Here is a 23,384-nt window from a genome sequence, read left to right as displayed (position 1 = left end):
CATAGCTTGCTAGGTATGACATTTATTGTATTGTATATTTTATCTTTTCTTACTTGCAGCTGAAATCACGCATTTTCTGGAAACGATATCGATATCCTTATTACCTCACCATATTATTACCTCACCATATCCTTTTCTTACTGCCTATTTTAATAATTTGTCAGGACGTACCTGTGTATACCTGTGTCCACCTACCTCTGTCTACCTGTGTTACGCCCTCCACAGGCTCTGCCTGTCTTTCTGTTTGTGTCTTTCTGTTTGTCTGTGTTTGTGTGAATCTCCAGGCTCCAGTGATCCAGTCCACCCTACCTGCACAAGATCCACACCTGCGGTCCAGTTTCCCAATAACTTGCGGTGACATACCCTGGTTTGCCCTCCACTCACCGCCAGATCGTTGTTTTTACAACCTGGTACCTACGTTCCTGGCCTCCTTGTACTTCCGAGTCTATTATCTACTATTTGTATTCAAAGTGTTCTAATATTGCACTTTCTTGTGTCCCAAAGAAACATCCCACTCGCCATCTGCCCATTTGTCTGTCTACTCTTTCAACTCAGTGATTTGCAGTTGATGGAATTGGAGGATGAGCTCAAGAGTGTAGATACATTTCTTGAACATCTCAAGACAGAAGAGGTAAAGCAGCTTCTGTTTTGTCTATAGTTAACAGTATTCCTTCTTACCAGTTCATATAAGATACATGGAGGCGTATTTAAAAGACATGAATCAGAAGGGTTACACTACTTTAACTGCTTTTTCTGTCAGTAGTCCGAAGGCATTTCCCATATTGGTAAACCTTTCTTAAACCAAGTTGTAATTCTAGACAGAGAAGAACAGACAGAAAACTAAGACCGCATCACCAAAGCCTGTTCATTGGAAGAAGAGGGACCACAATGGGGACATTGTTCACCAGCGCCCACAAGCCCTTAGAAAGCAGTCAACATCACAAAGACCAGACGAAGGAAGACATGTTTCTTCTTCACCGCCATTAGACCATGGCCAACACCTAGACCATGGTGAATAATCTTTTGTTCCAAATGCTGTATTTCAACAGTGTGTTGTGGCGATGTTGGAGTTACGATATTATTCTTTTTTCTCCTCCCTTTTGAAGATTTGAATATGCGGCAGCTTGAGGACCTTCTACAGGACTCAGAGAACATGGAATCGCAAGATTTTGTTCAGCAGCCACCATTGTCCAGTTGGAGTCAAAGGCAGAAAGAGGTCCAACAATGTTGGCAACAGGCGAGGCTACAGAACCTTGACAATTTACTTTCTGCTGAGAACATCGTACAGATGACATGCAATCACTGTCACGTGAAAGAAGCTGTCATCCGTTGTGGGGAATGTATGCCCTCAGAGTGGTTTTGTGCTGAGTGTGATGGCTCGGTACATAAACACCACACTCTACACAATAGGCAAACCATCATGGATGGATTTTTCAAATACATCCCACCAACAGAGTCTGTGACACTGGAAAATACAGCATTTGTGAACAAGGTTGGCATTTCTTTTACAATTGATTGTCAATTTTCTTAACAGATCATTCTTATCTGAAATTGAAATGTGTTATTTAAGTCATTACTCACAACCCAAACATTATTAATTGTATACCTTATGGTTCTTTGCCTTGCAGATTGTTTTCTGCCAACAGCTCTACCTCAAAGGATATGGTCCTGTGACACCGCTGATGCAGCAGTCTCTGTTGGTAGATCCATCATACTGGTTTGCATAAATGGTAGGATCTTGTTAAACTGTTGAATTTTTTTATATTACTAACACGTCACTTTGGTTTCATGTTATTGATTTGCCTTTCATGTGCTCTCAGGCCGTTATGATCTTCACGTTCCGGTGCTAACATGCAAACATTGCAACCAGAAATGGGCTCCAGAAGTCAGTGACTTTGTAAAGAGTGGTTACTGGCCTGCTACCATGCAGGCACAGACACTGTTCCACCAAGATCTCTTCCATTCCTTTGAGGCTATGAAGACAGCAGCTCCAGGAATGTCCAGACAAGCCTTTACAGCAATGTTGGACCAGAGTACAAAGCAATATGGAAGAGTAAGTAAAAAGCAGTTCAAGGTCCACAAGTGGCTGTAGTAGGTAGTACATATTTCAGATTATAGACTGAAGACCTTACCACACAAAATAGTCATTTGCATCCTTATGGATTTGAAAAGTTGCATAAAAAACACAAAACATACAAAGGCAAAGATGTAGTTTATCGTTTTTGAAAGTTGTATTATATTATTTTCTTTAGACTGGCAAAGTGAATGCAGATGCATTTCAGAGAAGTTTTCTGCAATTTGTGTACTGCAACTATGAAGAGAACCAACTTCTTGGAAAGGAGCCATTGGTCTGTCCAGCTTGTAGCCCTGAAATGGTGGCTGTTTCTGTGGATGGCAACAGAAAGTTGTACAGGTTCCAGAAAACAAACCAGTGAGTTCTGTGCACACATTATGAACAGCCAATGTAGTTAATATACAGTATGTCCAGCTGTTAATGACACTGTTAATGTCATTGTTTTTTTTGATAAGTGCTACATAAATAAAAGGTCATATTACAAAGGTAGTCCATAATACATTGTCTTAAAGGAGTGAAGAGCCAGGGTTCTTCGATGGAGTGTTTTTAGCCCAAGACTCTGAGGTGTCCAGTTTTGTTGAGGAGGTCCGGGGAACTGTCAAGAGTGTACGTTTTACATTATTCTGAACTACATTTATTGGGATTATTTTGTTCTAATTAAAGTTAAAGTAGAAAACACGATTGCCTTTGGAGAAGGGAGTCTATGATCAGGTGGGGATACAGCACTAGATTATTATCCAGGGGGCACAGTACATTCATATTGCATATTGCTTTATCCTTCAAATGTAAGATAGGTCAGGCAATGACAAAATCTTGACAGTTAAAGTTTGTGTGTTTGCGTGAACAGTCCTGCAATCTAGTGTACTTGAATTAACTATTGTCATGTTCAAATGATTTACTTTGGTAGACCGCAGGAAAAGCAATGTGTGGTGACACCCAATGGAATGCAGCAAGAGAGACTTCAAAGCGGGTCAACAAGTTGGATGAAGAAGGTGTGGAAATTGCTGTGTGTAGACATGGATTTCTTCTCAAAGGTTGGTATGGGTCTGATTAAGTAGTAGTAAAAAAATAAAATAATATATATTTATATTATGATCTAAAGCCTCTTTCATGTGCATTGTGCTTTTTTTAAAGGTCTGAATATGTATAGATGAGAAATCTTTGCATATCCAATGTTTCTCCAAAAAGAGTTCCAGAGTGCTACATTTTTGGCCATGGATGTGACCTGCCGATATGTGCCATACTTGACAAAAGTGTCAGAGGCCCTGACGCATCTTCAACCCCTTCAGGAAATGAGGCATTGCTTGTCTGTGATGCATGCCAAAGCCCACAATACAAAATGCGAGGTGATGCTTTTAGCTACTTGACCATACATTTTAGAGTATGATGTGGCAAACTGAGTGTAAAATGCCATAATAAATGACAATAGCCATACCACAGTGGTCTGGACTGACCCATACAACAACCTAGGAGTGTATTTAAAGTTTTTCTGTAGCCCCTAAGTGCTGCCCTCTAAAGTTGGTAATCTCAGGATATGCTTCAATAACGTGTGTCCACACCGCTTTACACATTATCTTCTTCCTGTAGATTCTGTGGACTGCAAGGAACCAGGAGGGCGCCGGCACCACTCTCGGTGAAGAAGTAGAGCAAGTGAATAGTTTTCTCTCCAGATGTGCCCTTACCACCAAGTATATTGCCAAGTCAGGTTTGTAAGCTTATTTCATTTACATTTTACATTTTAGTCATTTAGCAGACGCTCTTATCCAGAGCGACTTACAGTAAGTACAGGGACATTCCCCCCGAGGCAAGTAGGGTGAAGTGCCTTGCCCAAGGACACAACGTCATTTTGGCACGGCGGGGAATCGATCCGGCAACCTTCTGATTACTAGCCCGACTCTCTCACCGCTTAGCCATCTGACTCCATTCCCATTTCCCCCTGCCAGCCTGCAAATGTACATGTTTTACAAAATTGTATTGTGATTTTGTTTTGTTCTTCACAGTAAGAACTGACATGCTGACTGTCCATGCTATGGGGTGGAATGAACGGAAAGAGAATGGCCTCCATATAGCCTTGTCTTCTAGATTCAAGAAGGTATGTTCACATACTGAAGATGATTAACTTTTTAAAGCAGTTACATATAAACTTAACTTTCACTTATTATACCCAAAATGCATCCGGTTGTTATAGTACCCCCTAGTAGAAATTGTAGTGGTACAGGACCTCTGGTAGTTTAAAAGACCTTCTGTATTGTTGTTTTCAGACAGTAGAGAAGACTGTGGATGTAGCTGAGAGCCTGAAGACAATGCAGGAGCAGTTGCATTGCTGTGATGACATGCTGAAACAATGGGTTGTTGATGTCAAGCAGTGGGCCAGTAGCAGTAAGAAAAATACTTAATTCATAAACACTCTCAGTCACTTGGTTGTAATATCTGTTACAACCATATGCATATCTGTAGCTTAAATGTTAAAAGTGTATTTATTTTATCTTTAATCAAGGAAGCGCAGGTCCTGTTGATGCTCAAAGTTTGCAGATCACAATCGAAGCACTCTTTGTGAGCATTTGTCAGAAAAAGCACTACCTTTACAGACAGAATGGTATGTATAGTGTAAACATAACTAATGCAGATAAATCTTAGGCTATACTGATATCTTCATTACCATGGCAGCTCTTTTTACGTACTATTGTTTTTACAGTATTTGCAGATCGCAACAAAAGGCGACAGAAAATAACTCAAAAGATAGCCCAGGAAAAGAAACGGTTGCTGGAAGACATCCAGAGATACAACCAACAGCCTGATGGTGACCTTGTGGACACAGAGTTAGTTGTGCAGAAACTCTCTAACAAAGCTGCAGAGAGCATGATCTGGTCTTTGCAGGAACAGAACACAGGTGTTGCATCAAGATTTAACTTAAGTATGCATATAAAATGTCATCAAATTAGTTTATTAATGTCAAATGTATTTATTCCTTGACAGACGGTGTGGACATCCTCACAAAGAAGAAGCTCTTTGACCACGTAATGCTTGCCTCACGACTAAAAGAGGAAAAACAGATCCTTGTGAAGGAGATGCTGCAGCACTGCCAGTACCTTAAGGACTCAGTGGCAAAGGTCCAGACACTGATGGGCACTGTTTTAGTGAGCACACAGACAGGAAGTAAGTGTAAATCAAATGATCTGGCTACATGCACTTTCAAATTTATATGTCAAACTATTTAAGTGGAAACCAATCCTGCTAGTATAGTCTTCGGTAAATTAATTTCAACATAAATTAACAACATTTTCAAGGCTTGCCAAATGGATTAACCGAGGAGGGGTCCAAGGGCCTCATCAGTGCACTAAAAAGAAGACTGCAAGACCTGAGACTCCAACAGCAGACCATAGCAGGCACCTACAGATGCACTCTTAAACCAAGTAACAGGCTGGTGGAAGAGGAGGACAGGGAAATGGAAGAAGACATGGACTGGCAACGTGGCAACAGCTCGGATGATGATGATAGTGATGAGGAGGAGGATGCAGCGAATTGAATTCAAGTCACTTGGATCTGAATCACTCAGTCACAGCTGTAATCGCCTGAGACCTAACTTGATATACTGTAATGTATACTGTGTGTTCTCTCCCTTTGATCTCTACCTGTAATGGCCCAGGCGAGTCAATTGCAACAAAGGCTGCCTCCAGAGCATGACTGCAGCAGAGCACAGAGCATTATTTGTAAATGAGTGGTAGAACATAACACTTAACTTATAACATGGGTGAGTTGGTGACCAAGCTAACGTTTTCGGGTTTTTGTTTTAGATTCACTGTTAGGTAAGGGAGCGCGCTGGCTCCGCCTTCCCATTGCGGGGAGGGCCAGCTGTTATGTTGGACCAACTGGCTACTGGGGTGTGGACCCAAATGCACGACTCCACTGAAGGTCAAGTTGACTGGTTTATTGAATTGAGTGAAGGAGAGCGAAGGAGATCCGGTGGGGCAGGCAGGTGTGGCAGGCAGGCTGATGAACCGGAGGATGTGGTCTGTAGCAGGCAGAGAGGAAACAAGGTCTTAGGACGGACTAGATATAGCACCATGTACTGGGAGCCGATACTACCTTCTGGACGAAGCGTTGAACTGGCGATGAGTGACAGGAAAACCGGGGTTGAAATACTGTGGTGCTGATGAGGGGATGGGTTGCAGGTGTGTCAATTACACAGGAGGAATGGAGTATGGCATGAAACCTGGAGCCGGCACAGAAATCCAGAAAACAGAAATCCCGGCCCGGATTAGGCCGGGGACATAACACCAGCGGCTCCCAGGTTTTGGTTTTATTTTCACTAACTCAGTCTTGTTTTTCTGTTCAATAAACTTTCGTATTATTTTTTACATACATTGACTTGCGTGGTTGGACTCAATTTATGTTGGCTGGCAGATTGGGCAATTGGGAAATGATGGGGATAAATTATTCATTTATTATTCATCATATATTTCAATTATCCAGATTGTTTTTGAAAAATTCTGATTTAACTCTGTATAACTCGAGACAACTATCATCTCAATATTTAATATTGATTAGTGACCATTAGTGAAAATCTGAGTCTGGATGAGGTTGAAGTTCTGTGTGTAATATAAGGTGCGTTCGACTTCATGCAGCGCCGGCGTCGCCTGCAGCCCGGCTGACATGACGCAGCCAATGGTATTCTCAGATTCAAGGCAGCCGGCTGTCGACGCCGCCGGCGCTGCATGAAGTCGAACGTACCTATAGACGCATTTTCTGTTGATAGAAATGAGTGGGAATATTTGGCGTATAAACCACGCAAATAGGGATCCTCCCAACGGAACCCTAAGTTAGCTGAAAGCTACTGATAGCTAACTGTAGTTCTTTAAAACCAACGAGATTCCAAACAATCGTAAAACAAAGTAATCGGATGGTTTCTAATTATGCGAAATTACACATGATGACAAACCAAAAAGGCTAAATATAGCTACCAACAAATCTTGCCATACACCATGATTTAAGTAGCCCTAGCCTACACAAAAGGTGTGTTTGACTTCATGCAGGGCCGGCGGCGCGGACCAGCCAATGGCATTCACTCCTTCAAGTCAGCGAGGCCGGCTGTCGGTGCCGCCGACGCTGCATGAATTCGAGTACACCTAAAGTCAAGGCTAATCCCTCGATGCGTCATCTCATTTAAAATACTACTCCATTGCCAACTAGGGCATTTAATGCTAATATTGATTACCTCTTCAACACCTCCATTATATTATAATCTATTCATACATACTTTGTATGTGATATATCAATTGTTAAGATGTTCTGTTTTCAAACCCTAAACATGTAAACTTTGAAACATGTAGGCCTAGTTGAACTACAAATATGGCGTCGTTCAAAATCTCGATTCAGTGTTTAATGGAATACGTTTGTAGTTCTTTTAGTAATTTGTGTTTTACACCAATATCATCTCCAATTTTATATTAGATTGATCAGAAATGTAAAATGTACATGCATTATAGATCAATACGCATTATATATAATCAGCACTACAAAAGTACATTTTGGAATGTCTTTTTCTCATACTTTTATTTTATATTAAATTCGAGTTTTGAATGTTTTTGTCACACTGCATGGAATGTCTCAATGGAGCAACATGGAAATTTTCAGCCCGGTAGCAGCATACATTGGAGTACAAGACACATTTTAGATTTTGAAAATGAACATTTCAAGGTGGCGCTGTTGAGCCTCTATCTGGCTTAGAGGTAAAGCCATGTGAAAAAAAGTATTTACTAGTCAAGGATATTCGACAGGGCAAGCCACGAACATGTACCACCAAGGACATCAAACCCCTAACCCTAGCGCTGTCTGTTCAGACCATGTCTTATGCAGAGCAACTAATCATCTTTTAAGTTTGGGGATAAACAAATGCACAAGTGGTTCTGTACCCTGGTTCTGTTTGTGCTAAACTAGGACTATGTGCCACCAAAACATAATTTGACTTTCACCACTGATGTCGTCTATTTAGATTATGAATGGTCTTGGAATCTATACTTGTAAAGATACCTCACTGCAATGGCAGATTTGGATTTTAATAAGACTGTCGTACAACAACGTCAAACCCATTTTTGGAAAGGTCTTAGCTTGCGGGTTCATTTATGTAAATTTGACACATTCCTGTAAACCCTTATCTGATATATTGACCTTTGAACCCTTGCCAGGGGTCACCTTAAAGCCCTATATTTAGTAGTAGTATGGTAATTAGGGTTCCTTTCATGGCACATAGTCCTGGCTTGGTACAGTGAATGACTGGGGTTAGATAAACTGTGTCTTTTAGTTTCATAACCCTAGCCCCTACAGGGGATCAACAGCGCCACCTAGAAAAGGTAATTTTTCCTAAAATTCAATTCAATTTTCTTTCCTATCTGAAGCTAGGATCATCCTGGGTTTTGTATTTAGACCAATATTGACACTCTTCACATCATACTGGAACCATGTTCGAAGATCATGATGTCAAATAATGTTAAATAAAGTTTACATATAAAGATATTTAAATGTTGACTTTTCGAGTACTGATACATTTTGTCTTTCATAAAAGACCAATGAATGTATATTTGTCATATTGAGTGATTTAAATGTAACTGAGGACAAAGATCTTCTCAAAAAATTAGTTTTTAAATTGAAAGTAAAAAAAAACTACATTTCCCACAACCCCGCCAATATGTTTTACCGCTAATATGCGCCATATTTGTAGTCCACGTAAGTTCGCTATGGTTATCATTTTAGTTAAGTGTAGCCCACATTATTTAATGACCTATTCAATTACTTTAAAAACTTGTATAAGTCTTACCACGTGTCAACATGCAAAAAAATAGAATATATAATGTATAATTCATATAGCCTATCTTCATGCCATCACCTTTATTAAGGCATGGATTATTCTGAATGTGACGTCATCGCGCCACACTCCCAGTACAGATTATTCATATTCAGCCAAAAGGAATCCATCATTTAACATTGTATGTAATGTGGTGTTAATAAGATAACACATTTACATCCGCTTGTGATGGCCTAACTTTCAATCTAAGTTTTCTCTTCATAGGTAGTCTACTCTTACCTCCACCAAGCAAAGGATCAGACGGTTGCTTGTAGGCTAACATAAGTGAGTCCAACCATGCAAGCCAATGTTTATAAAAGTAATACCAAAGTTTATTGAACAGAAAAACAAGACTGAGTTAGTGAAAATAAACCAAAACCTGGGAGCCGCTGGCCCTCCCCGCAATGGGAAGGCGGAGCCAGCGCGCTCCCTTACCTAACAGTGAATCTAAAACAAAAACCCGAAAACGTTAGCTTGGTCACCAACTCACCCATGTTATAAGTTAAGTTTTATGGAGGCAACCATAAATCGATGCCTAGAACCCAGGAAGTGACTAAATGACTAAATGTAAATGTAAGTGGATAACAAACAAAACTTTAACTGAGAAAAAGATTGTGGCCGTAACAGTATCACAATAAGCTCATAACATGTTACAGTGTATATCAATAACAAATATAGAATTGGGAACTCTTAAAACAATAACCAGGCAGCTAGGCACAGAAATATTAACAGCAGACTTCCAGGTATCCTCCCATTCTTTTACACTGTGAAAAGAAATACACATCAGAATCAGAATATGGTTTATTCACTATGTATGTGAACAAACACAGAATTTACGGTGGCAGGGAGGGGCAAACAATAAACATACGGATCTTAAAGTAAGTAAAAGTGCAAAAGTTTAACTATTTCTTAGAACTAAAATCTAAGAATAAAACTATTTAAATATAAAATATGTATAAAAACAAGAGTAAGACTAAGTAAGTACAATTTTGATAACATAGTGGTTACTTTATCAAAAGTTTGTGAAATACAGTGATCAATGTTATCTGTTTTTACAATTTCACCATGAGATTATGTGACTTAAGTTAAAGGTCCCCATGGCATGCTGTTTTTGGATGCTTTTATATAGGCCTTAGTGGTCCCCTAATACTGTATCTGAAGTCTCCTCCCGAAATTCAGCCTTCGTGCAGAATTACAGCCACTACGAGCAGTCCCACAATGAGCTTTCCTCAGGATGTGCCGTTCCTGTATCTGTAGTTTTAAATGCAATGAGGAGGAGAGAGGCGAGGCTAACTGCCATGCTTCGGTCGTTTGTAAGCCATGATGTCTCTCGAGGAAAAAACAATATTGTGCTTGCACAGTCGTAGCTAATTTTATCATTGGCGGGCCATATTCTTTGGACGGGCAAAGCAGAGTAAGGGGAGGTAACCTTTCCCCCTTAAAACGCATAAGAGGAAAATTCCAGATGGGCCCATCTGAACTTTAATTTTCTCAAAGGCGGAGCAGGACATCCAGGGCTTGGTTTACACATATCGCAATTTCTAGCCACTGGGGGACCATAGGTAGCCTGGCTCTGCCCTCCTACGTACTTCCGCTCAATTTGGATTTTGCTTCTGTACTAGGTCTGGGAGCTCGGCTCTGAAGTCGGTTTCCAGAAACAAATTTGTTGTAGGTCCAATCAGCGAACAGAGGGAGTGGCTTTGAATGATGACGTTAATGTCGTGCACTTGTTTGAGTAGTTCAGTAATGGCGGCGGAGAAAGATGCGAGCGAAACTATTCTGCGGTTGTGGCAACGCTGACGAATATAGGTTAAGGCCGGAGCAAGAACATTCCTTGCTGAGTTTTGTTGGTGGCCATGATGTTGTGGCCCTCCTCCCCACGGGGTTCGGGAAAAGTTTGATTTTCCAGCTACGTAGCTTGCTCCATTACAGTAGTGGTAAAGGAGTTGGCTAAGGCGAACGCTTGCGATTGGTTATGGCAAATCAGAGTGGTTCTGGGCGGATCCAATTGTTTTACACTTCAACAGAGGACCCGCCTTCAAGGAAGTTAACGTTTGTCAATGGAGAGATCCCAGACCCTCTGTACAAATGAAATGTACGAGGGTCTGGTTAGGACCAGGCTAGACCATAGGTAGGATAGGGGAACTCATATTAATGTTAAATAACCTCCTAAAGTGAAGTTTTCATATCATGGGACCTTTAACACTGTATAAGTAAGGGTTTGGAGAAGCACATTTTGTCGTATTGGCTTAAATAAAATTCAAATCCTAATAGTAATCAAATCAAATGCTTGGACAGTAATATGAATCTGGTATCTGTGGCCGTTACAGGACTATAATTAACACAAAGAATAACAAATCCTTATTGGATACTGCAGTTCTTAAGTAGAGTAGAAGTTAATTTCTCTGATTCAAGTTGGTGATAGTTTCTCCACAGAGGCAATGTATGTTTAATGATAAATGTTTAACTTTTAACAACAGGAACTATAGGCTTTTCACAAGTTGCTTGTGATGAAAAATGCTGTTGGCTACATTTCAGATGGAGGAAAGAACTTGAGATATAGCCAAAAGATAAGAGTACAGTCTCTTAGAGTTCGATGGGCCTAAAAGTTAACCTGACAAGTCAGATAGTTTGTTGCACAGAACCACCTGGGGAAGTCATCCTTGGAAACTGTTAGGAAAAGGGCAGGCGCTTTTACCCCTAAAATTGCAAGGGATTTTATCTGTCTATTAGGGCCGGGCGGTATGACGGTATATACCGTGCGACGGCAGAAACCGGGAGAGTTTTGGCTATACCGTTTCAACCGCGGTATACTTTTTGACTACTTTTAAATGTTTTGGGTTGGGCAAAAAGGGCTTGCATCTAAAGTCTTTACAAATTTGTGATATTTTTGTATTTCACGTCAATTAAATGTCTGGTTGTTGTATTGTATATAAGCCATTGCATAAATCGTATTCCTTCAATATTTAGAATTGTAGTTTAACTTTTATTTGATTTGCTATTTTCTTTTGACCTTGATGCAGATTTGCGTTGGTCTGACGGAATTTTTGATGTGGAGTACACATTCATGCCGATGCTAATTAATTATATATTTGATGACCCATTCTGCAGGTAACCAATTTGATTTGTTCCTCAAGTTGTATGTCTCGTGCTGTAAAATTATTGTTGTAAAATTACACTGGTGGCGTTGCTAGCATTCTTGATTTAGGATGACTAGTGAAGGCTAGCTACTGACTAATTGAGAGTGAGGACATGCTGGGAAATATCAAACTGAGGCTTTAACGTATCGACCGAGCTTTAACAAGGTTGATACGCCGACACCGAAGTTAGATATGGATAGTAAAACTCTGAGCTGTGAGTACGTCACCATGCGGATGGCATGACTGTGCATCCGCCAATCGGAACGCTCGTACTGTCGTTGCCTTTAAATAATAGCCAGTAACGTCTTGTAGTACATGCAATACCGTTTTTTCCACCACACTAGTGGCACTGGTAAATTTCTTAACTGAATTTACAGAACAATTACTATACCGTGATATATACCGTAACCGTGATATAAAATTACTCATACCGTGATAGAAGATTTTGGCCATATGGCCCACCCCTATCTATCACTCTCTATCTAAGGCCTGTAGCTGCCAGGAGTTCCTCTGTAGGATGATAATTCGTTTGGCCACAAGTGCATTACTTCAGACGGCCTAAGGTCAGATGGCTGAGCGGTCAGGGAATCAGGCTATTAATCAGAAGGTTGCCGGTTTTACTCCTGGCTGTGCAAAATTATGTTGTGTCCTTGGGCAAGACACCTCACCCTACTTGCCTCGGGGGGAATGTCCCTGTACTTGCTGTAAATTGCTCTGGATAAGAGTGTATGCTAAATGACTAAATGTAATGTAAATGTAACTTGAAGCCTGGCAAGATGGATTCATGGACAAGCTAACTCAAAAAAGCTTTAATAATAATTAAACCCCCACTAAAAATAATTTAAATGAAACACAATCGCATGCATCTGAGCTTACCTGCTTTGAACGTCCCTCTTTTTAAACAGGAAATTGCAGCCTGAAAATATATGAACAGAGGAATAACAAATAAGATGATTTGCCTGATTTTTTTGGGGTCATTACAAGAAAAGATTATTCATAATGCATAAGCATATTACCCTTACATAAGACAACCTTTACCTTAAATTATTTTTCTTTTTCCCGGGGAATGATTTTTGGGAAGACCTTGAGGAGAAGACATGTGGGAAGAAGTAGAAAGTGGGTAACATAGAGAGAGGGTTGGTGAAGGAGGTAAAGAGAGCGAGGGACTGGGGAAAGGAGGTGCGGAGAAAGAATGGGAGGGAAGAGCAGGAGAACAGAAAGAGTGGGAGGGAAGAGGAGGGGAAGAGAGAGAGGGAGTCATAGGATGTGAAGAGAGAGAGGGAGTAGGAAGAGTAGATGAAGAGAGAGAGGGAGTAGGAAGAGTAGATGAAGAGAGAGAGGGAGTAGGAAGAGTAGATGAAGAAAGAGAGGGAGTAGGAAGAGTAGATGAAGAGAGAGAGGGAGTAGGAAGAGTAGATGAAGAGAGAGAGGGAGTAGGAAGAGTAGATGTAGAGAGAGAGGGAGTAGGAAGAGTAGATAAAGAGAGAGAGGAAGTCATAGGAGGTGGGTGGGGGACCGGGACAAGGTTAAGGGTAAAGGTTTGATCCTGAGTGGAGGCAGGGGATGTTGCTTCTGGTGTTTCTTCTCTTGTTTCTTCACCAGCTGTGGCAACGAGGCTATTGTGGTCTGAGAGATAAAGACAAATAAGTAAATGTAGAGGGAAGCAATATGTTCTCTGCTCCCAGCTTGAATCTAACTATAACAGCCCCACAAATGAGGTTAATTAAACAGAAACAGGGTCTAATCGGGGAATATTTACTCATCAACAATATTCTATTAGTAAATTTTATGTTACATAACGTGTTTAGAAACTAAATGTAAATGCAAAGTTATAAAAATGCATGTCCCAATGCAAAATATGTGTTCTTACATTTCAGATAGTATTCATAAAGGGTGGTCATTTTTTTAATGATCTCCCTCACAGGCCCCTCTGGTATGAAGCCTATGCCTGCAATGACCTCTGCTGTAACCCCCCCCCCTCTCTTCTCTTTCCCCATGAAGAGCAGGGGCTTTAAGTCCAGTTCATGCAGCTTATTTGACCTAAAAAACAGACATTAACAAGTTATCAGGCTTTGTCCTCTGTATCAGCTCTCTTGCCATCTGATCAACTACTTTTGAAATGGTATCGTACTTCTTCCTACTTTTCCTACTATAGTATCTACTATACTTCTTTTCAAATTGACAAAGCTAGGGGTCCTTACAGGAAGACTATAAGATGTGGTGCTGCTATTGATTAAATGATATGGCCTGATACCAATGAAACTGGCATTGATATCAAGTTCCGACCATTATAGTATGGATCTGAATGGAACCGTAACCTAAGACCTCCACATTCTCACTCACAGATATGCGGGCTGAATCTATCACCCTGCCTGCTTTGCGGTGCTTCTTCACATTCTCCCCCCAGTCACCAACATGCAAACTCTCCTCCTTGGACTTAATCCTCTTTTTTTGTGAGAGGCTTGCAAAACATGAAAGGCATGTTTTGCGGTTGGCAGTATTCATGACCTGGCAGTGAGGGCAAGGCCTGCTTTTGGGTTTGGTCATTTTCTGCAAACATAAACACATTGACATGTTATAAGCATTACAAGTAGGAATATGAGTAACACACATTAAATAATTATTATTCTTACATTTTATTCCTATGGCTTATGGGTATTGTAGTAAAGCATGAACTTCGGCATGAACATGGAAAGAAGTAACGTATATATTTGTCTCACAAACACCGAGGCAGGTAGCAAGCAGAGAGCGTAGGCAGGCAGATGGAGAGTTGGGGTGAGTGGGATGTTTCTTTGGGACACAAGAAAGTGCAATATTAGAACACTTTGAATACAAATAGTAGATAATAGACTCGGAAGTACAAGGAGGCCAGGAACGTAGGTACCAGGTTGTAAAAACAACGATCTGGCGGTGAGTGGAGGGCAAACCAGGGTATGTCACCGCAAGTTATTGGGAAACTGGACCGCAGGTGTGGATCTTGTGCAGGTAGGGTGGACTGGATCACTGGAGCCTGGAGATTCACACAAACACAGACAAACAGAAAGACACAAACAGAAAGACAGGCAGAGCCTGTGGAGGGCGTCACACAGGTAGACAGAGGTAGGTGGACACAGGTATACACAGGTACGTCCTGACAAATTATTAAAATAGGCAGTAAGGCAAGGATATGGTGAGGTAATAATATGGTGAGGTAATAAGGATATCGATATCGTTTCCAGAAAATGCGTGACTTCAGCTGCAAGTAAGAAAAGATAAAAAATACAATACAATAAATGTCATACCTAGCAAGCTATGAGATGTAAAAAGTACCACGGCAGCAAAGATAAACATTGGTCTGAGTCCAATGAAAGTGCACCGGTTCATGACCTTGCATGACATAACGTTAGACTAGCTAACTAGCTAGCACAGTGTATTAGCCTATTTTTGCAGTTTACAAAGTCAATTAATTTATATTGGTGATGCAAAGCACCGGGCAATGTACGTCAAACATAATAACATTAAACCAACCTAAAAACAATTTTAAAAAACTGTATAGTAGGATAGTATCTTAAATATATGTTTACCTCATCGATAATAGCTTACCTTTTCAGTACGAGAGAGCGGAGGTTTGGGTGACAAGAAGTAGTTCCAGGCAGATATTGAGCGTCAAACCTTTAGGCGACTTGTGTGTAATAATAAAATTACAATAATGTTGGATAATTTATAGGTTTTGCTCCCAGTGCATTTGACATGATTGCTTCCATGCGCTTAAAATTATGATTAAAATAAAATGATATTCCTCCCCCGATGGATTTTTTTTTTCTTTTTTTTTTTATGCATATAGGCCTACCTTTTTAGATCGGTTTATTTGGTATCAGTCCATTTTATAAATAACTTTTATGTCCTTAAATAAGGTTTATGTCATTTATAACGTTTATGTCTTGGATATAACAAAAAAAATCATTTTGAAAGCACATCGGCCGGATTTTTACGAAATCACCCGACTTATTATGGTGACGTTTCGTAAAAATGGGAGACCTAATATCAATAAATATATTTTAAAATGTTTTATTTTTATTTATTTTTTATGATCAAGCCTTGGGCCATTCCGCTGCACCCCTGAGCATGCGTCACGGCATTATGGCGACACATAATACTTGGGCTACAACACGGAATGAGCATGGAACGTTCTTCCTGAAACAGTCAGTGATGAGCCGACGATGAGCCGACGTATCTGCGACGTTTGAAATAGAGCACAGAGATGTGAAGAAATCTGACCATTTGCCGACGCTTATCCGACGTTATGAATAGAACACAACGTTTCGATCTTAAGCCGACGTCGGCCCGACGTATGTGTGCTATCTGGGATGTTTCATTCAATCAACACAGTGAATCCTACTAAGAAAGCCGAGTAAACGCACTCAATGATAGGCTACATCTGCTACTGATATTACTATCCCAACTAATTTAAGCTGTTAAAACTATAATATTCTTGTTACAACTAGCTAGCCTACTTCTTCTGTTTAACAGTTCAACTTTCAGCTTCTACCGCATTGTAGGCTATTTAAGCTCTTAGCTTTGTTAGATGATGCAGTTCAGCTTCCGCACTGCCTCTTGAAATGCAACTTTTTCTTCGATTGCTTCACGACGTTCAAACTTATTCTCCCGCATTGTATTTAAGCACTTAGCTTTGTGAGATGATGCAGTTCAGCTACCACACTGCCTCTTTAGAGTGAGTCACACATTTTTAAAATTAATTTCAGCTTGCAGGTATTTTTTCATTTCTGTATTTTCAGCCATTTAAAAAAATAATTTCAGATTTCAGCATTCCAACGCATTTTCAGCAGGAAATGCCTTTTCTAGTTTGCATACACTATCCTACCCAGTTAAGACCGCGTTAGCTTAAGTTTTACAAGGACATAATATAGCTCTAGTGCTCTTGGTTAACGTTTTCTTTCTTCGTCTTTAAATGCCAGTTGTTCCTTTCAAGTTTCAGTCTCATGACTGAATTTTGGAGGTGGAAACACGTCCCTGCATGGGCCCAATCCATCTTGAAGGTATGTGCTCGATTTTATCTTGATATTGTTGAGTATGCCTGTATTATTTAACCTTAATATTACACGGCTGTTCTTAATGCTGTAGAATGCCCCATTCACTTGAATGGGGCTTCCCAACGTTCTGCGGTCAATTATTTTTTGACAGACCGTTGCTATGAATAACTGACCGCTGTCAAGGGAAGTGGACTTTTTGTCTCAGATTCACGTCTTTCGTAGCACTCCGCAAGTAGTGTAGTCCGGTAACTTTTAAAACCCAGCGTACTCCGTTGCTTAGCGACGTCAGCTGATTTGAAGCCGTGCGTGTCCACTGCAGCGGCGCGGAGCGGCGGCTTCCAATCCATTTTCAATGAAACCGGGCGTTGACGCTCGTGTAGGGCATTGTGGGAGCGTACGCGAGCGTCAACGCCCGGTTTTATTGAAAATGGATTGGAAGCCGACGCTCCGCGCCGCTCCGCTGTTGTGGACACGCACGGTGCGTTCACACTACAGCGGGGCGGGCAGAGAGGGGCTTCGGCTTCCAAATCATTTTCAATGAAACCAGGCGTTGACGCCCGCGTAGGGAATTGTGGGAAGGCAAGCGGGGCGTCGACGCTCGCGTAGGGCATTGTGGGAAGGCGAGCGTGGCGGTGAAAGTTTGATTTAAAAAAAAATCTGTAAAAAAAATAGGTACATTTACATTTATTCATTTAGCAGACGCTTTTATCCAAAGCGACTTCCAAGAGAGAGCTTTACAAAGTGCATAGGTCACTGATAATAACAACAAGATAGCCCCAAAGCATTGCGGGTAGCCAAAACAAGCACGCTTTGTGAACAACCAAAAAAATAAAAAAAATTATGCCAAAATAATCTAGCAATTGATTTTCAGAGATTTCGAGTAATATAATAAAAGGTTACACATGTCAACGTTTTTGTCTGATGCATCTTTTTTTTCAGCCGGAACAAGACCCGTTACATAGAGTGCGGGTGGCATTTTAATCTTTCACTCGGCCTAAAAAAAGTGTGGAAAAAGATAATCTATTGTGTGCTGTAGATAAAATCATGTCAGATCTAGAAAGCGTGTCGGATTTGTGCTTAATGTGTGTAAAAGTTGTATTTTGTCTGCACATTTGCCATGACATTATACGAACTACAACAGTGATTTAAGAGAACTACAGCTCTGAATGAATCTGTCTGACACGCCCCCGAGCGTGGTGCACTGTGGGAAGGCCGGCGGTGCAGAGCGGTAAAAAAGGCTGCAGTGTGAAAGCACCGTAAAGAATGGTCTATGAAGTTCAACGTCTTTGGCGAACTATTTCTCTGCTGATCAACACTACGAATGTTAACAAATAAACTGTAAAAAGACACACTGTGTTAAGTTATTTTTGTTGGCAAGTAGCCGTGTAATAAGCGGGATAATACATAGAACGCCGGTCATTATCCCTTACATAACAAACAGGGGCCCGTTCTCCATACGTCGCTTATTACATCCGAGATCAGATGACACATCCAAGATGACATCATATTGCTTATCATGATCTGGCTAATTCGATTCTTTGAACACCCATGTTGTTTATAATTAGTATAGCTGGATTGAGTTATGCGTTGGTCTATGTAATGATAGTAGAAACCTTCAGCAACGCTGCTATTGGCTGCTCACATAAGTCTATGGCTGCTCACCGTGGCCAAAATGACATCCGAAGCGGAATCAGAATGTCAGAGCATTAGCAACATTAGCAACAACATTAGCAAGCCAAAACAGGGAGAGCCTAACCTGTCAACTGTGTTGTCGATGCCCTGAGAGAAAAAAGTAAGTGACCAGAGCTTGCCTAAAGCAGTAGCTCTGGTCGTACGATGTGTATGACGTCAATGACATTTTCAAAGGCTTTTTAGAACAGAAAGGCGACTTTAAAACAATCTAACAGCCTACAGTATGTATTTTTTTTGCCTCCCCTTTCGAATTCAGAATTCAAATTACTAGACAAAAAATTATATCCTGAGAAAAGTGGATTTTGAGGGGTACCGCTCCATAGACCTCCATTCGTTCTGCACTCGCTCGTTAGCGCCCTCACATGGAACTTCAACCAGTTCAGAACCCGGAAGTTTCCCGAGAGTGGCAGTTCTCTCTATATTAGACATTGGGGCTGTGTCTACTACCGTGCACTTGTGCACATCGAGCACTGACTTTCAGTGCTTAGGGCGCTTCACTCACAAAACCAGAAGAATTCAGTGCACTGAAAGTACCCGGATGGCGCACTGCAAACGGTCCTAAAAAACAGTGGACACTACTCGCCCTAAACGGGCGCCATCTTGGCTACGTAGCGGAAAAGGAGGAGCCTTTTCGGCAGCTTTTTCCACTTGAGTGGAGAAGCGCGTTCATTTTGGCAGGTTTTGCGGGTGTGGCGAGCAGATTTGCGTCCGTCACTTCCACCAAGTGTTTAATGTAAGTGTTCCATTTGAGACAGCACTTATCAGCGACAGAGTGCACTGAATATGGAAGTGCACTGTTTTGCAGGGCCTGGCTGTGTCTACTACCGCGCACTTTACGAAGTAGGCTACACTGCTTTTTTTTTGCTTTTTTTTGTACAATAGTGATACAAACAATCAAGGCACAAAGTATTAGTAGATCTGTCAAGAAATCAAGACAGCTTCGAGGTAGCAACAATATATACAAAAACAAAAATACATAAAGAAAATAAGAATACAGAAAATAAAGATACTAGGGGTCTCCTTAGTCAAGCAGGGAATGTAAGTCCAACAAATAAAAGAGTCTCTTACATCTAAGAGATGCAGCAAATAGCTTAAGCTCATTTTTCCAACTATTGATGTGGGGTTTGACTTTCAAATACTTACACCTATGAATAAACTGTTTACAATGTACAATCAAGTTATTTATCAAGAATTCTAGATTCTTATCCTTCAAAAATATTCCAGCTTTAATTGACATTTCATTTAATGGGTGCAGCAGTATGCCTTTAGATTGAAGCCAGTGTTGAAAAGACAGCCAAAATTCCACAATCGGTTCACATTGAAAAAAACCATGTTCAACCGTCTCAATATCGCACTCACAGAAAACAGGTTGGGAAAATAACCTTTCCAAACTTTAAATGTAGGAAGTGATACGATGGATAGATATCATTTAATATTTTAAAAGTCACTTCTTTGGCTTTTGGTGGGAGAGGAAAGGATAAGAATTGTTTCCTAATCTTTCGTGCCTCTTCGTCACTATAGTCTCTGAGAATGTATTTTCTTTTCAGTTGAAAGGGATAATATTTTCCACATAATATTTTCCTAACAAATTTGTTAGTGAACTGCTTGCTGTTCAGACTGACACCTTCAACACATAGAGGCCTAATCTCTGACATAACATTGGAATGCACCAAAAGTTGTTGAGTCATTGTTTTGAAGGGAATTGGAATGGCTTTTATCACTTTAATGTATTCTCTAAACGAACACTGAAGACAAAAGTTATCACAAAGTTCTGTATATTTAAAAAAAGTGCTAGATCCATTCATTAAATGAGATACAGACCAAATTCCTTTTTCCATCCAAGTGTTTAAAAACAATGACTTCCTATTGGATAAGATGTACCTGTTGTTCCACAGGGGTGTATTGTGAGGAGTAAAGTTGTGTTTATAAATCAAATTCCAATAGAGGAGAACTTGCTGGTGGAATCTGATAACTTTGTTGGCAGTTTACATAGGTCACAGTCACATCGCAATAACAATTCATTACCTCCCAAATTTTTGAAAATCGCATCCGGTATGGTGAACCAAAAAGAGCTTTTGTGTGAAAAAAATGAATTTAGCCATTTTAATTTAAGAGCACCATTCATCACCAGGAAATCTATTGCATTTAGTCCACCCTCTTCAACACTCTTAATCACATCCACTTTTCTAATATAGTGACATTTATTTTTCCAGATAAAGTCAAAATTAGTTTTGTTAAAAAGTTGTGCCATTTTGTCTGAAACCTCCAATGACAAAGCAGGATAGATAACTCTTGAAAGACTTTCCATTTTAGATAAAAGGACCCTTCCAAATATGGTTATGTCCCTCTGTAACCAAGAATTTAAAGTTGTTTTACATTTCTCTACCCTTTTATAAACATTTTCTCTCTCTCTTAATTCTTTGTTTCTGGTGACCGTAATACCCAAGTATTTAACTTGCGATTTAACTTTTATGTTACAAATTGCTTGAGCTGTCTGATCATGTAAGGCAAATAATTCACATTTGTCAATATTTAATTTTAAGCCTGCTGCTTTAGAGTATAGATCAATGGAGTCCAAAACTTTGAGGACTTGACTTTCGTTTTTTAGAAATAGTGTAGAATCATCTGCAAATTGACTTATTACAATTTGTTTGTCCAAAATGTTTATGCCTTCTGTACCATTATTTTTAATCATAATTGACAAGTTCAGCAAGCATGTGTTAATGTCACTGTATAACATGCTGATTAAATCTATAAATTTGTTACCGAATCCAAAATATTTAAGACTTTTTAAAATAAATGGGTGTTCTACCGAATCAAAAGCTTTGTAAAAATCTAGAAATAAAATAAATCCACTCTCTACAAACAGATGACTATAATCGATCAAATCTAAAACCAGTCTTATGTTATTGTGGATAGATCTTTGACCAAGAAATCCAGACTGAGTTTCATTTATTATCTGGGGCAAACTTAATTTTAGTCTAGCTGCAACACATCCAGAAAGCAGTTTATAGTCTGTGTTGAGTAATGTAATTGGTCTAAGATTATCTAGAACTCTTTTATCCTTGCCAGACTTCGGAATCAGAGTTATCAAACCCTGCTTCATGGTCGGCATCAATTCCCTTCTCTCTATACATTCTTGTAGTGCCTTGAACAGCATAATTCTAATATCATTCCAAAAAAACGTATAAAAGCTAGCGGTGAGTCCATCAGAGCCAGGGGATTTGTTTACTGACAATTTCAAAATCAGAGCATCCAATTCTCGTCGTCGTCATCTGCCGCTTGTCCGGGGATCGGGTCGCGGGGGCAGCGACCTAAGCAGGGAGGCCCAGACTTCCCTCCCCCCGGCCACTTCCGCCAGCTCTTCCTGGGGGACCCCAAGGCGTTCCCAGGCCAGCTGAGAGACATAGTCCCTCCAGCGTGTCCTGGGTCTTCCCCGGGGCCTCTTCCCAGTGGGACGTGCCCGGAACACCTCACCAGGGAGGCGTCCAGGTCACCAGGGAGGCGTCCAGCATCCAATTCTTCTATTCTTAAATCCGCTTTGCAACTTTCTTTAAATACGTCATCGATGGTTGGGATGACATTTTTAATTTAGTCAAAGAAGCTATTGGAATCAGCACAGGAGTATGCAGATGTATAAAGCTTACTGTAATAGGCAAAAACGTCCTTTTCTATGATTTTGGTTGACTTACATTCTGTTCCATCTATCAGTAAACTTGTTATTGCTTTCTTTTCTTGTCTTCTCTTTTCTAAGTTGCAAAAATATGAAGTGTTTTTATCTCCTTCCTCAATTCATTTAGCTCTTGACCTTACAAATGCACCTTGTGCTCTTTTAAGATATATGTTATCTAATTGGGTTTGTAGTTTCATGAGTTTTTTTTTGTTTAATTTACTTAATTCTGGCTTACTACAACATTGACTGATTTCATAAAACAAGTTGCTTTCCTCTTTTCTCCTTTCTTTATTAAGCGCTTTGCTAAATTTCATAGAAAATTCTCTGACTTTATATTTGACATATTCCCACTTATTAGAGTAATTAATTATGGCGTCGGTTGTTTTAATTTAACTCGTTATTTATTTTATTTTTGCACAGAAATCCTTATTTTTCAGCAAAGTAGTATTAAATTTCCAGTACCCTTTGTTGCTGTTTTTTCTAGAAGTTGGATTTAGTGTCATTTCTGTTATACAGTGATCAGTTAAAGGAGCTTTAGAAATTGATGCTTGAAAGGTAAAATTCCCAAATGCATCAGCAGCAAGCCAGTAGTCAATTTTATATTTACATGTACCATTAGGTTTGTACCATGTATATTGTTTTTCCTCAGGGTTTAAAACTCTCCATGTATCAACCAGACAGTTGATATTTATAAATTCTCTAATTATAGGGTTGTAGTGGCCATCTATCCTTCCATTCAAAAAAAATTTAGATGGCCATCTATCTTTCCATTCATCAGGAGTCATATTCCAATCTCCTCCCATTAAAATTAAGTTTGTGGGGTGGAGAGCTTTAAGCTCTGATACAGTATTAGTAATCCTATCAAGCATTTGTTTGTTTTGAGAAACAGATCTATATCCATACACATTGGTTAATATAAGAAAATGGCATTCAA

General features: G+C 40.0%; 2 protein-coding genes and 1 long non-coding RNA gene across 5 annotated transcripts; 2 read left to right on the top strand and 1 right to left on the bottom strand.

The window, feature by feature from the left end:
• The first annotated feature begins 372 nt into the window (after positions 1 to 372).
• Positions 373 to 3,297, top strand: LOC124465508. 2 transcript variants are annotated; one of them, XM_047017334.1, is made up of 11 exons: positions 373 to 410; positions 505 to 631; positions 819 to 1,011; positions 1,107 to 1,237; positions 1,411 to 1,492; positions 1,629 to 1,730; positions 1,821 to 2,053; positions 2,253 to 2,431; positions 2,587 to 2,680; positions 2,982 to 3,108; positions 3,209 to 3,297. In XM_047017334.1, exons 2-11 carry the CDS (start codon positions 569 to 571, stop codon positions 3,226 to 3,228), a joined length of 1,224 nt encoding a protein of 407 aa, XP_046873290.1. In that variant the 5' UTR covers positions 373 to 410; positions 505 to 568; the 3' UTR covers positions 3,229 to 3,297. The 2 variants fall into 2 exon arrangements, with proteins under 2 accessions (XP_046873290.1, XP_046873291.1); XM_047017335.1 differs by lacking the exons at positions 2,587 to 2,680; positions 2,982 to 3,108; positions 3,209 to 3,297 and adding an exon at positions 2,565 to 2,586.
• On the top strand, positions 3,247 to 5,929 carry LOC124465509. Of its 2 annotated transcripts, XM_047017336.1 has the most exons (8): positions 3,247 to 3,420; positions 3,662 to 3,779; positions 4,075 to 4,166; positions 4,336 to 4,453; positions 4,572 to 4,670; positions 4,779 to 4,964; positions 5,051 to 5,230; positions 5,362 to 5,929. In XM_047017336.1, exons 1-8 carry the CDS (start codon positions 3,247 to 3,249, stop codon positions 5,598 to 5,600), a joined length of 1,206 nt encoding a protein of 401 aa, XP_046873292.1. In that variant the 3' UTR covers positions 5,601 to 5,929. The 2 variants fall into 2 exon arrangements, with proteins under 2 accessions (XP_046873292.1, XP_046873293.1); XM_047017337.1 differs by lacking the exons at positions 4,572 to 4,670; positions 4,779 to 4,964.
• A 3,291-nt stretch (positions 5,930 to 9,220) lies between these two features.
• On the bottom strand, positions 9,221 to 13,288 carry LOC124465522. Its single transcript, XR_006955838.1, has 3 exons — positions 13,094 to 13,288; positions 12,932 to 12,971; positions 9,221 to 9,679 (listed from the first exon to the last, which is right to left on the bottom strand). It is a non-coding gene; the product is annotated as an uncharacterized LOC124465522 (long non-coding RNA).
• Between the last annotated feature and the right edge of the window lie 10,096 nt (positions 13,289 to 23,384).

Source organism: Hypomesus transpacificus, unplaced genomic scaffold (assembly GCF_021917145.1).
Source record: "Hypomesus transpacificus isolate Combined female unplaced genomic scaffold, fHypTra1 scaffold_52, whole genome shotgun sequence".
Classification (NCBI taxonomy): Eukaryota; Metazoa; Chordata; class Actinopteri; order Osmeriformes; family Osmeridae; genus Hypomesus; species Hypomesus transpacificus.
This window is presented reverse-complemented; position numbering and strand designations above follow the sequence as displayed.